Here is a 13,821-nt window from a genome sequence, read left to right on the forward strand (position 1 = left end):
TCACATTTTTACTTGGCGGACCCTGATGGCATTGCGCGTACCCCAGTTTGGGAATACCTGTTCTACATTATCAAACACAGCAACATATTATCAGTATACTTTACCCTATACACAGACTAGACTGATTGCAGTGCAGTCACAGATGAAGCTTTGAAGTGGTTTATTTCATTTTCTTGGTACTGACATGCATCTCTCACCTCTAGACACCTGCTTAGCTTTCTGTGGTAATCAAATATGAGACTGATCTGATGTCACAGATAGGGGCTCTAAACCACAACATTTGTGCTGACAAATTGTAATATTCTGAAAAAAAGTTTCCGACACCTAAAACCCTCACCTTTAAAAGCAAGTGCCTTTCACAATTTATGACTCACTACAATCACATGCAGCACAAATCTCTCCTGCTGAAAGGTAAGTTGACTTATGATTAGTGAATATAAATTTTGGTTAAATATTTGTATGCAACTGTGCATTTACTCTTACTTTCAAAGTGAGAATGAAATGCATGCACATATTTTACACTTTTGTCATTACTAAAATATGATAAACATGCAAGTCCTTAAAGGGGCAATTGGCCTTGCTACATCCATTTTTAGACTTTAAAATTAATTATATTATACCCATTGATTCTTGAAGAATATAACTTATGGATGCCTCATTAGCTAAGTTCAACTGTCGTACCCCATCAGAACCAAAAATATAAGCTTTTTTTAATCCTTTGTTAGTAAACATTGTACTTGTAAACTAACAATGTAAAGCCTCAAAACATGGTTTAAACTATACTTTTCCTTGTATCCATAGCTATGTCCATGAATTTGAGTGAATTTCTCCAGCCCCATCCCTCAGCTTTTAACCAAAAGAGTGGCAGGGTGTCGCTTTGTTATTGTTTGAACTGCAGGTTGACCCTTAAATCTCAATAAAAGTTTTAATGATGGAATTTTACATAAGGGAATCTACTGGAAAGACAGATTGTGTCACTCCCAAGCAATCCGTTAGGTCCCATTTTATAATAAGTGACAGGGAAACTATATATTTGTTAAGTTGGAAAGCACAGTGTAATTATATTGTACTCATTGCTACACAGTGCTGACATGTTTATAGACAAACTTTTAATGTGGCTCTATACTTCTCCATTTTGGATTTGTGATCAAATGTTTTCATTCAGTATAGTGTTTATATACAGTACAGAATGTCACATTTCATTTGAGCGTATTTTCATCTGTTTTATCGTTTAGAAATGAAAGCACTTTATGTATCTTGGATTCACTTTTATTGTAAATGTGGATGCTACCATAAATATCATACCCCCCTCCAAAAAGGTTTTGGGGGCATTATCTTTTTGCACCTGTAACTTCTTCATTCATCATTATTCATGATTCATTCATAATCACGGTAACAGCCACATGAATGTAGAAGTGTTCTGAAACAGATGATATTCTCATTTACAATAAAAGTGATTCCGAAATGACACAATAGATTATTTACCATTAATTTCTATTGGGCACAACATAATCTGAAACACAACCAAAACAAACTGCAAATGCGTCCAACAAGTTTGTAGTGTGCCAAGATTTTCACATAATTAACAAGACATTGTACTGAATATCCAAAGAAAGGAACAATGAAATGGCATAGATTACATTGACACGGTTGAGCAGGATGTGTACTGGTAAACAGGAATTATGTCACAACAGAAGTTTCATATATTTGTTTCAGATCTCACATTGACCCAATTTCCTTTCCTGTCATATCAACATTAGTTCCTCGCAATGTTGGTGATTTTAAGCACAGCCATCATGGCCCTCATCTCAGTAGCTGCTACCTGTCCTGCCTCACCATGTGCATGTCTGGACAACGTCACAGTCAGCTGCCCGGACAAGAGGCTGAAGAAGTTCCCTAACCTCCCAGATGGTACTGAGGAGCTTTATATGGCCCACAACCTGATCCAGGCATTCCCCACCAGTGGACTGGAGCAGCTGCAGTTCCTGGATCTCACCAAGAACTGTCTCAATGTCTCCTTGACTTCCAACCTCATCTGGCCCAACATGAGCAGCCTGGTCAAGCTGTTTCTCAGGGGTAATTACCTAGGTTCATTGGGCCCTGGGCAGCTCCAAGGCCTCTCAGCACTCACCTTCCTGGACCTCAGTGAGAACAAAATGGAGGCCCTGCACCCAGGATCCCTACAAGGCCTTGGTCAATTAAAGACGCTCATTCTAACACTGAACCAGATCAACAGCCTGCAGTACGGGGCACTGGGTGGAGCCCCTGAACTCACTGACCTTCACCTGAGCAGCAACAGTATTGTGGAGTTTGAGGAAGGGGTGTTTGAGAACTCATCCAAATTGGTAAAGCTGATTTTGTCTAAGAACAACTTGGTTAGCATTGGGAATGGCACATTCAGTGGAGCAGTAAACCTGAGTCATCTGGACCTCAGTGGAAACAGGTTAGATTCTGTGCCCGTTGCTGCCCTGAAGGATGTGTCACAGCTGCACAGCTTGTACCTCCAGAAGAACAGCATCACCTTTTTACCAGAAGATGCTTTCTCTGAGCTCAGCCATCTAAGGATTTTGGTTTTGAATAATAACCACCTGAGCATAATGGCTAAGGACTCATTGAGCGGTCTAGCCCATCTCGGTCAATTGGATCTGAGCTACAATAACCTACAATCCCTCCCTTCTGAAGTGTTTCAATATCTAGGCAGACTGGAGCTCCTGGATCTATACCACAACAGGCTGACATACCTTCCAGGGGACCTGTTTCACAACCTAACTATGCTGAAAGAGCTGCAACTTGACAGCAACAAGATCACATACATACCACCAGGGCTCTTTCACAAGGTGTCTAAGCTAAGGGAGCTCCAGCTGGACAACAATCAGATAGCTGACCTCCACAATGCCTTGTTCTCCAGACTGAGCAGGCTACGGACACTCTACCTGGACAACAACGTACTAAGCAAGATTCCCAGAGGCCTATTCCACAAGACCAAGAGCCTCAGGGAGCTACAGTTGAACAATAACCACATCAGGTCTCTCCCTAAGTCCATCTTCCATGGTCTGGCTAAACTCCACTCCCTGAAGCTTTTCAATAACCGTCTCACAGCTCTTCACCTGGAGCAGTTTTATACCCTTGGAAACCTGAGAGAGCTCCTGCTGAATGAAAACCTGATCAAAGATCTTCCTACAGGCTTATTTTCTGAACTTCGCAGCCTCAAGATGTTGGATTTAGATAACAACCGCCTCACAGCACTGACTCCTGCAGGCTTTGGTGGGTTAGGTACACTAAAGGAGCTTCATCTCAGCTTCAATCAGCTCCGTGACCTCCCATATGCAACCTTCTACTCCCTGGATGACCTACGTAGACTCCTTCTCCAGAACAACCACTTGGTGGCCTTGCACCCTCAAGTCTTCGCCCCCCTGGCCGACTTACAGGAGCTTGACTTAGACAACAACCAGATAGAACAGCTACACCCTGACATCTTTCAAGGCCCTCACCGTCTCCAGAAACTGCACCTGAAATCAAACCGCCTCAGTACTCTTTTGAATGGGACACTGGAGCCTTTGGAGAGCCTGAAGGTCCTCCACCTGGAGGGGAACCCCTGGGACTGCTCTTGCAGATCACCTATCCTGTACATCAGTAACTGGATCATCAACAACACCCAGACGTTACAGGACGAACCCATGTGTTCCACACTCAACCGACCCATTTCACAGCCTGCACACATTTTAAAGCCCTGTGTGAGCTTTGCATGCTTCCCCAGACACCAACTTCCCCTAGAGATGCTGACAGTGCTTACAGCTTGGCTTCTAGCTAGCGGTTTTCTTTGACATACTTTTGCGGTTTCAGCATTTCCGTTTTCTTTCTTGTTTTCAGATGGTTACATGCATTGTAAAGAGTAAGTGATATAGTGTAAATATTAAAATACCATGGAATGGTGTTAAATATTTTATTGAAAATTCATGCTTTTCTTTGAAATAAAACAAATTATTTCATTTCATTTCTTGATAGGTTACAATATCTGCCATGTGTGATCTTGATGTGAATTAGACTAGGAGTGTTGTTCAGAGTTAATAAACTTGAGGCATTTACTCTATAATCTATGACTAAACGCCCATCCATGGATAGAAAACATACTCTTTCCAACTCAAGACATGCAGTCGCACACTCAGAAATACAACTGCTTGTTCTTCTAAATGCCACTAGACATCACTGCGTACCCACTGTGCAGATTCAAACATACATTAAACTACAAGTGCTGAGGGGCATTACTGCTGAGCATACCTGAGTGAGCCTTGAGCCAACATTTCGAGGTTGAACGTGATTAACCCTAAATGGAAAGAAATGAAGGAATCTGTGGAACACAGGGTCAGGTCAGGCTACCAACAGCGGAACACAAGGTTTGGTCCCTCACCTCCTGCATTGCATTCTAGGTGGGGTGCTGCTGAAGAGTGGCTGGGTGGCAAGGAAGTGCCCCTTAAAATATATATATATATATATATATATATATATATATATATATATGACAAGTTCTCTGCTATTATGTGCATGGAGTACATCAGAGAACGTTGGGGAAAATAATTAAAGATCTTCAGTCTTGGTGAGTTTGGTCTAAACATAGACATTATGCCATACCCAACAATGTGACTGACAAGCAACATATGTAGACTTGTGATTTTCAGGAATGAGGATTGGAGGGATGGATGACCATCGATGGGTGCGAGGCAGACCACCATAACTACATATGAATTAATCAATGTGAAGTGTGCAACAATATTAGGAACATCTTTCATTGATTACCCTATGAGGATTTGCATATTTGAAGTACCCAAGGTAACCTAACATGAATATGCAGGCATAATACAGATTGCTCAACCATTTCATTCTACCACAGCACATGAACTTCTATTAGTGCTGAAGGTAATCATCTTCTGGTCACATGTACACTTCCTTTGACATCACCCACAGTGTTGCCTTGGCTTATTCATAGATTTATTTAACTTGTTTGCCTCCATTCAGGAAACTGGCTCACATCTACTTTTCTCTTGGAAGGGAAGAGAGCGTTGCACAGTTCTATCATAGTGACATTGGCTGAGGTACGGCTTGGGAACACAGTTGCTGGTAATGCAGACATGTAGATGGTCGGCACACCACAAGTCCACAGTCAGGAATCTGTTCACGGAGGAATTCATGCATCGATACAAATCTAATTAATTTCATGTGAAATGGATGATCTGCTATATCGGTGCCATAAATGGACTGAAATACAGGTTTATTTTCCTGTTGTTTCTCCTTGTTACGTAATATCCATACGAATCTGTTATCAGTCTCATCTGAGGCACTTCGTACAAGGCGCCATAGAGGGACACCAACTTATAGGCACCCGATAATTTGCATTAATGTTATGTTGCAGCTGTTAGAAGGACTATACGCACAGATAACAACAAAACACACACACACCAACAAAGGACTCATTTCAGGAGTTTTATTTACCATTGGCTCACAAATACGAGATAACAACAGTAATAAAAAGGTACACAAGACAAGAAAGGTTACAGATGTATATCCTTCTCAAATAAATTAGGCTCTGCTCCATTGAACAGTTATTGGACCACCAGCCAATCCACTCAAAGTCTTTCTACCCCACAAAGGCAACTGGTTATACAAAATTAAATACTTTGGAGAAAAAAGGCTTTTTTGGCAAACAATCTAATCAGTACACGTCATATGTTAGTATGCCACACACTGACCTATAATTGCATTTTTAATGCCGAGACAATTGTTCAAACCAAGTGTGGTCCATCACAATACGAGGCTATGCCTATTGGTTTTAGATATAGTAGCACTTGTGATCTTTCAGATTCCTCAGGTAGGAAAAACTCTTCCCGCATTTGTCACACATGAATAGTTTCTCCCCTGTGTGGATTTGTTTGTGGGCTTTGAGGCTGTTGCCCTGGTTGAAGCTCCTCCCACAGAGGTCACAGCTAAAAGGCTTCTCTCCAGTGTGTATCCTCTGGTGCCTGTTGAGGTTCCCAGTGTTGCTGAAACATTTCCCACACGTTTCACAGCTGAAAGGTTTCTCCCCAGTATGGACTGCCTGGTGGGTTTTCAGGCTGCTGTGTTGAGTGAACATCCTTCCACACACGTCACAGGTGAACGGTCTCTCCCCAGTGTGAGTTTTCATGTGTATGTTCAGGTAGCTGACCGACTTGAAGCTCTTGTTGCATAGGCCACAGCTGTGCGGCTTCTCCATAGTGTGGAGTTGCTGGTGCGATTTGAGGTGAGTGAGTGAACTGAGACTACTACCGCACACTGAGCAAATACAAGGCATCTCTGCTGTGTGAGCCTGAAGGTGTGTCTTGAGAGAGTTGACGCAAGCCAGGACTGTCCCACACACCACACAGAGGAAGGCGTTCTCTCCTGCGTGGGTTCTTTGGTGCATTTTCAGTGCACTTCTTTGAATGAAACATTTCCCGCATGTCTCACAGGTAAATGGCCGCTCTCCTGTGTGGATCCGCTGGTGTCCTTTCAGAGTGTCTGCCTGGTTGAAGCTTTTCCCGCATGTATCGCAACGGAACGGTTTCTCACCCGTGTGTATACGCTGGTGCCTGTGGAGATTTCCTGGTATGCTGAAACTCTTCTTGCAGATCTCACAGCTGTATTTCCTCTCTCCCGTGTGGACAATCTGGTGCATCTTGAGACCGTGGGCCCGGTTAAAGCTCTTGCCACATTCATCGCAGCGGAACGGTCTCAACCCTGCATGGAGTCTCTGGTGATTCTTGAGCAGCTGCTTTAGGGTGAAAGCTTTACCACAATCGCCACAGGTGTGTGGTCTCTCTCCGGTGTGAAGCAGCTGGTGTGCATCCAAACTGCGTTTAAAGGAAAAACCTCTACCGCACTGTTTGCAGTTAAAAGGTTTCTCCGCTGCTACATGGATCGCCTGGTGAGCTTTCAGCTGGATCAGTTTGCTGAATGTCTTCCTGCAGTGCTTGCAGCTAAGATGGTTCTCCTTTTTGGACCTTGCCTGACAAGCCCCAGTGATCTTTGGCTTTCTCAAATGCTTTGGCCCTCCGGCGCCGCCTTTGTCCTTTGGGCCCTCTGAGGGGTTCTCTGCGTCACTCAACTCCTGGGCTTGGCTCTCTAAAAAATAACTTGGGTCTGAGGTGCTGCTGTACAGGTAATCTTCTAAGCCTTCTTCTTTGATAATAACTGACTCAATCGTGTCCTCCACGTTGGAGTGCTGAGATGAGAGGAAAAGTGATTTAATGGAACGCAGGTTTAGAGTCCGATCTATCTACCTACAGTACCAGTCAAAAGTTTGGACACACCTACTCATTCAAGGGTTTTTCTTTATTTTTACTATTTTCTACATTGGATGTCTTCACTATTACTCTACAAATGATGAAATAACATATATGGAATTATGTAGTAAACAAAAAGAAAGTGTTAAATCCAAATATAGTTTATATTTGAGAATCTTCAAAGGAGCCACCCTTTGCCTTGATGACAGCTTTGCACACTCTTGGCATTCTCTCAACCAGCTTCATGAGGTAGTCACCTGGATTGCATTTCAATTAACAGGTGTGCCTTGTTAATTTGTAGAATTTCTTCCCTTAATGCATTTCAGCCAATAAGTTGTGTTGTAACAAGGTAGGGGTGATCTACATAAGATGGCCCTATTTGGTAAAAGACCAAGTCCATATTATGGCAAGAACAGCTCAAATAAGCAAAGAGAAACAACAGTCCAACATTACTTTAAGATTTGAAGGTCAGTGAATGCGGAAAAATTTCAAGAACTTTGAAAGTTTCTTCAAGTGCAGTCCCAAAAAACATCAAGCGCTATGATGAAACTGGCTCTCATGAGGACTGATGGAGAGCTGCATCAGATTACCTGTCCTCCACAATCACCCGATCTCAACCCAATTGAGATGGTTTGGGATGAGTTGGACCGCAGAGTGAAGGAAAAGCAGCCAACAAGTGCTCAGCATGTGGGAACTCCTTCAAGACTCTTGGAAAAGCATTGCAGGTGAAACTGGTTGAGAGAATGCCAAGAGTGTGCAAAGCTGTTATCAACCAAAGGGTGGCTAACTTGAAGAATCTCAAATATATTTTGATTTGTTTTACACTTTTTTGGTTACTACATGATTCCATAGGTGTTATTTCATAGTTTTGATGTCTTCACTATTATTCTACAATGTAGAAAATAGTAAAATAAAGAAAAACCTTTGAATGAGTAGGTGTGTCCAAACTTTTGACTGGTACTGCATATCTATCTATACCTATATATCTCTATATCCATATAATATCATAAAACAACAGAAATCGTCACAAAGGGATAAAATGCTTCTTCTTGTACTCACTTCCAATAATAAAATACAATTGGTAACTACCTGGTACCAAATGGTGAATAATGATACTTGTGTGATACAGACAAGTAAATGGGTTATTACTTTCTGTACCCCCTAGTAATACCAGACAGCTTTCCAAGATCTAAACTTCCCACAGAATATTGTCAGTTAGGCAAATAAGCCTACCTCGTTTACAGTTGAGGGAAGTCTCCCCTTCCACAGGTGGAGGATGGGGGATCGTTTCACTTCTGCATCACCAACGCATACGCCTGAAAAAGATTGCAGTCAAAATCAAAAAGGTTTGCATTGAATTCAAAAGCACTGGTTTTAGTAACAGTGTACCAAAGCACTAAAACCCCAATGATGGCTTATCTGAAATAATGCCAACTCTCACCTGGTTGTGTGCCTTTTAACTGGTGGATGATCTTGACTTCACTGCAGCAGCCATTGGCTGATGTGTTCTCTTGTCCTCCACTCCCTTCTAAGACAGTCCTCAGTTTGGTCTCAAACGCATCTAGCCTCTTCTTCAAGTCCTCATTCTCAGTTTGACTCCGAGACACTTCCAGATGCAGAACGGAGGAGCACTCGTTGAATAGCTTGCAGATTTGGTCCACAGCCTCCTTTGCCAGCATCTCCATGAATGAGGTCAACTGGGTCAACTGAGTGAAAAGAGCAAAAGCAAGTTTAGGGCATACAGAACAAACTTCAGTTTACTTAACTAGCTAGCTACCATTATAACACGTCTATGACAAGTATTTCTGGTGATTATGATAAATGCTTGCAGATCTAAATTATACAAACATGTTTCCAGTTGAGCCAACCCTGTGGCAAGTACTAGCATAATGTATTAGCTAAATGAACCAGACGTAGAACACATACCCTAGGTCAAGGATGGGTAGCCTAAAAACCCAATGCTGAATTTCATTTAATTGTGCGTTTGGATCAGGAAAGTTTCCTCTCACAACCTCTACAAGCCAGAATGTTGAATAAAATTATATTTTAACATTACCGGTTGTCTGTGCGGTTGGTCCTTTTGCAGGTAGGAACGTGAGACAATATATCCACAGGAAAGTATAATTAAATCAACTTTTCAAAGCGCTGGTAGTATGTTCAGATTTCTATCACTTGAAGCATGCGCAGAACCATGTAAACACATTCATGAGCTTGGCAAGTATGCATGCATTATCATCTAGTGCTCATACATCAAGTGATAGTAATCTGAACACACTACCAGCGCTTTGAAAAGTTGATTTAATTATAGTTTCCTGTGGATATATTGTCTCACATTCCTACCTGCAAAAGGACCAACCGCACAGACAACTGGTAAATTATGTTCAAATGTAATTTTATTTCAGATTCCGGCTTGTAGAGGTTGTGAGAGGAAACTTCCCTGATCCAAACGATCATTTACGCCCGATGCTGAATTTAATGAAATTCAAATGTCAGGTCTCCAGGCTAAGGCTGGGCCGGCACCAGAACGAATCAGTTGGCGGCCATTTGATTTCCATAGGGGGCATGTTTTTTTTTCATGGGACCTCCTTGAACCGCTGGGCCTTGAGGGACCCCCCCGTCCGTGTCCCCTCACTCACCCATTCTCCCCATCATACTTTACTTCATTTATTTGATCTGTTGTGATAAGTGTGAAATTAGTTTTGGTATAGTTTAGGTTCAGTTGAGGGAATTATCAGGGTGATTATCGACTGGGCATGGCACCTTCAACTATTGGGAGGGGCGCAGGCCCTACCGTCGGGAGGAAAGGCAACGGGGAAAACCACTTAAAACGACATGTCCACCTAAAAATGGTTATAATACCAGTTCTGTTTGTGATATTATGATTCTATCAACGACAGTGTGTTTTATAGACTTAAGGAACAGCCAAGGATGGAGAGGGGAATGACTTTAAAAATGGCAGAGTAATAAAATGTTTAAATTCATGAACAGTCCAAATGACTGCTTTAGCAGTTCTAGTGTTGGTTTATAGTAAAGACAATTTAAACTGTAAAAATGTATTACCTTTTAATGTGGCATGAACACAAACAGTCTTCCTTTCATCTGATTGTCAAACAATATCTTCGCACGTTCGTCCAAAAATAATTCCAGCATCCGAACAGTGTACCCGCCAACTTTCCTTAAATTTGCAAGTGGCTGAAACTACCATTTCACCCGAGAAAGCATCCGAGCAAGTGGAAAAGCACCCCCGTCTTACTATATGTAGCCCATGTATCGGATGCTGTCTAGCCAAAAAGAGTATGACATGCTATAGTCCTTTTGGGCTAAACATACATATGGAGACAGAGGTATGGTAGGGCGGGCTAAGGGATGGCACAGACTATCTATTATATTGATCAGATGCTCTAGTGGCCACTGTAACAATGAAAATAAATATCCTCAAAAATCTAAGGCAGTCAGGAGGCGGCAAGATCAGGACGAGCAAAGATCAGGTGGGACCATTCTAGCCAATGAGAGGGCAGATATGGGTGTGAATAAGAGGCACAATGGTTTCCACTAGTTACACCAGCCACAAAGTCAAAATTGGCTATATCAAAAAAAAGTTTCATACATTTTGATAAGGTTGTCAGTGTGGCCAAGGTAAGGGCTAGACTTTAAAATCACATTTTAAGAAGAGAAATTGTAGACCTAGGCAGGGATTATGACTTTGTGGCTGTAACTAGTGACGACCAGGCACAGCTCAAAGTTGCAGGGATGTCACGTGTCCTACTTATATCAACCTAATCATTACGAAACTTGATCCCAAATATCCCTCTCGCTTCGCCTCTTCCTCTTTGGGGACGGACACCCAACTCCAATAATCATGGTCTTCAGTTTAGAACGTAGCCCAAAGGCTGTCAGATGGCGATACTGATGGTTTCATCTTACCATCCCAAACGCATTGTATGCAGCCGCAATAGACTTGTATCCCCGTGGACCGGTTCATACCTAAAACAGTCTTAATTCATCTGCAAAGGCATGAGTTATAGATCTATCACTCTCATTGTTCCATCATTCTCATTGAAAGCAAGCATAAGAAGCGGTAGATCTGTTCTATGTGAGCTATTTCTATGTTTCCCATGCTTTAGTTTTGTTTTTGCGTCTTGTACTTTTGTACACCAGCTACAAACAACTGTAAATACCAGTGGTGGGAAAAGTACCCAATTGTCATCCTTGAGTAAAAGTAAAGATTAACCTCTACGGGATCGGTCCTGAGCTACAGGCAGTTAGATTTGGGTATCTCATTTTAGGCGAAAATTGGAGAAAAAAAAGACTCGGATCCTTTTAATAGAAAATTACTCAAGTAAAAGTCACACAGTAAAATACTACTTGAGTAAAAGTCCAAAACCATTTGATTTTAAATATACTTAAGTATCAAAAGTAAGTCATTTCAAATTGCTTACATTAAGCAAACCAGACACCACATTTTTTTTGTTGCAAATTGTTTACTGATAGTTAGGGGTAGGGGCGCAACTTTGGTTATAGAAGTGGGGGAGCTAAATATTATTTTTTAAGGACAACAATGTCAAGGTATTGGATTGGCCATCACAAAGCCCTGACCTCAATCCCATAGAAAATGTGTGGGCAGAACTGAAAAAGCGTGTGCGAGCAAGGAGGCCTACAAACCTGACTCAGTTACACCAGCTCTGTCAGGAGGAATGGGCCAAAAATTCACCCAAATTATTGTGGGAAGCTTGTGGAAGGCTACCCGAAACGTTTGACCCAATAAACAATTTAAAGGCAATGCTACCAAATACAAATTGAGTGTATGTAAACTTCTGACCCAGTGGGAACGTGATGAAAGAAATAAATGCTGAAATAAATCACTCCACAATCATTCTGACATTTCACAACTTAAAATAAAGTGGTGATCCTAACTGACCTAAGACAGGGAATTTTTACTAGGACTAAATGTCAGGAATTGTGAAAAACTGAGTTTAAATGTATTTGGCTAAGGTGTATGTAAACTTCTGACTAACTGTATAATTTTTGTCCAAAAGGAAAAGGCATGCTTTCGCAAAAGGCTAGCATCTACATTTTGAGACAGATACAGGGTTTCCCGGATACTCCCGTAAAGCCCAGCTCATTGGCTATCTAGCTAGCTTTGCTTGACCCCGATTGGTGCTTATTTGACAAAGATACAGTCGATCAAATGAAGACCGGCCGTGTCATCGGCGTGCCATGAAGGCGTCGCTCCCTGACCAAATTTGGTGTCCTATAGGATATACTCCACCCCTAATGATATAGTGAAGTCTGGTTATGTTCTAGGATCTCTGAGGAATACATATGAACGTGATCTGACTGGTTGAAACAAGGTTTAGGGTTAGATTTTCACAGATTCCTTTCTTTGCAAATTTAACGAGTGGAAATACAAAATCGATTGTGCATGCTATATGGACATTTTTACGATATGATAAATGATTTTATCTAACAAAACAACACTTCATGTTATCTCTGGGACCCTTTGGATGATAAATCAGAGCAAGATTTCAGAATATAAGTACACATTTCACCTTCAGAGGTGAATTCATCAAACCTATCGCGGTGGGGGGGGGGCAAAATGCACTGGTACCCCAATCCCCAGTGAAAGTTCCACAATATTTTTGGTTATGGAAGAGATTTCACAGCGGTTTAGATGGTACAATGATTCTCTACAAACAAGCAACTATAGTCTATACTTAATTGTCACAAACTAAAACTAGGCAAACTAGCAGAAATTTAGCAACTATGAAATGGCGGAGCGATTTCTGCATAGCGCAGAACCAAACAGAACGAAATGGGTAGGTCTCTTCTTGAATTTGTCCAATAGAAACTCTCGTATGCGGTTTCCGTTTGGAGTAAACGGTTTCGGCGTAATGATTACGCCACAAAGTGGAGTGGAGGCTGTAACGTCGGTACAATTAACTACCGGGCTAGTTTACAAAATGTCTTACTTTACACAATCAGCAGATATACCTGTTCGTTTGGGGCTTCACTCGCGTTATCTCCCGTTGTTGGCACTTCAGACGAGGCAGAACCCTCGATTACTTTGCTAATTTCTGTAACAGTCGCGCTAACCATTATCTCCAAAATGGAGCTAATCTGTCCTTGCAAAACTGACATTTTTGTCGAAATCACAACGCACTTACAAATCTTCGTAAATACGCGCTGTTGGCCTAGCGCTTTGTCACGTTAGCTACAAAATAAGTGTAGCTAGTGCTGTTAGCAGTGTTGTTGTCCGACTGACCTGAAACAACTCGATCGGCATAGGTCACATGTTCTTCCGGGTCGAGGCATGTTTTTTTTGTGGTTTCCACTAGTTACTGCAACCACAAAGTCAGAGTGGCTATATCATAAAAATTCATTAAAACAACAATTGCTTTTTGGTCTTAATTTAAGGTTAGGGTTAGGCATTGAGTTATCAGTGTGGTTAAGTTTAAAAACCCAGAAGAGAAATTGTACAAATGGGCGGGGTTTATGACTTTGTGGCTGTGGTGTGTGGTGACAACCG

General features: G+C 41.8%; 2 protein-coding genes across 5 annotated transcripts; one reads left to right on the forward strand and one right to left on the reverse strand.

Annotated features, from left to right (window-relative positions):
• The first annotated feature begins 373 nt into the window (after window positions 1-373).
• Window positions 374-4,389, forward strand: LOC106612733 (insulin-like growth factor-binding protein complex acid labile subunit). The gene is made up of 2 exons (XM_014214191.2): window positions 374-411; window positions 1,761-4,389. The coding sequence occupies exon 2, from the start codon at window positions 1,770-1,772 to the stop codon at window positions 3,822-3,824; it is 2,055 nt and encodes a 684-aa protein (XP_014069666.1). The 5' UTR covers window positions 374-411; window positions 1,761-1,769; the 3' UTR covers window positions 3,825-4,389.
• A 1,076-nt stretch (window positions 4,390-5,465) lies between these two features.
• On the reverse strand, window positions 5,466-13,744 carry LOC106612579 (gastrula zinc finger protein XlCGF26.1). Of its 4 annotated transcripts, none has more exons than XM_014213866.2 (4): window positions 13,558-13,744; window positions 8,737-9,001; window positions 8,529-8,611; window positions 5,466-7,234 (listed from the first exon to the last, which is right to left on the reverse strand). In XM_014213866.2, exons 1-4 carry the CDS (start codon window positions 13,576-13,578, stop codon window positions 5,825-5,827), a joined length of 1,779 nt encoding a protein of 592 aa, XP_014069341.1. In that variant the 5' UTR covers window positions 13,579-13,744; the 3' UTR covers window positions 5,466-5,824. The 4 variants fall into 4 exon arrangements, with proteins under 4 accessions (XP_014069341.1, XP_045580406.1, XP_014069340.1 ...); XM_045724450.1 differs by having other exon boundaries at window positions 13,265-13,738; XM_014213865.2 differs by having other exon boundaries at window positions 13,287-13,737.
• Between the last annotated feature and the right edge of the window lie 77 nt (window positions 13,745-13,821).

Source organism: Salmo salar, chromosome ssa09 (assembly GCF_905237065.1).
Source record: "Salmo salar chromosome ssa09, Ssal_v3.1, whole genome shotgun sequence".
Lineage (NCBI taxonomy): Eukaryota > Metazoa > Chordata > Actinopteri > Salmoniformes > Salmonidae > Salmo > Salmo salar.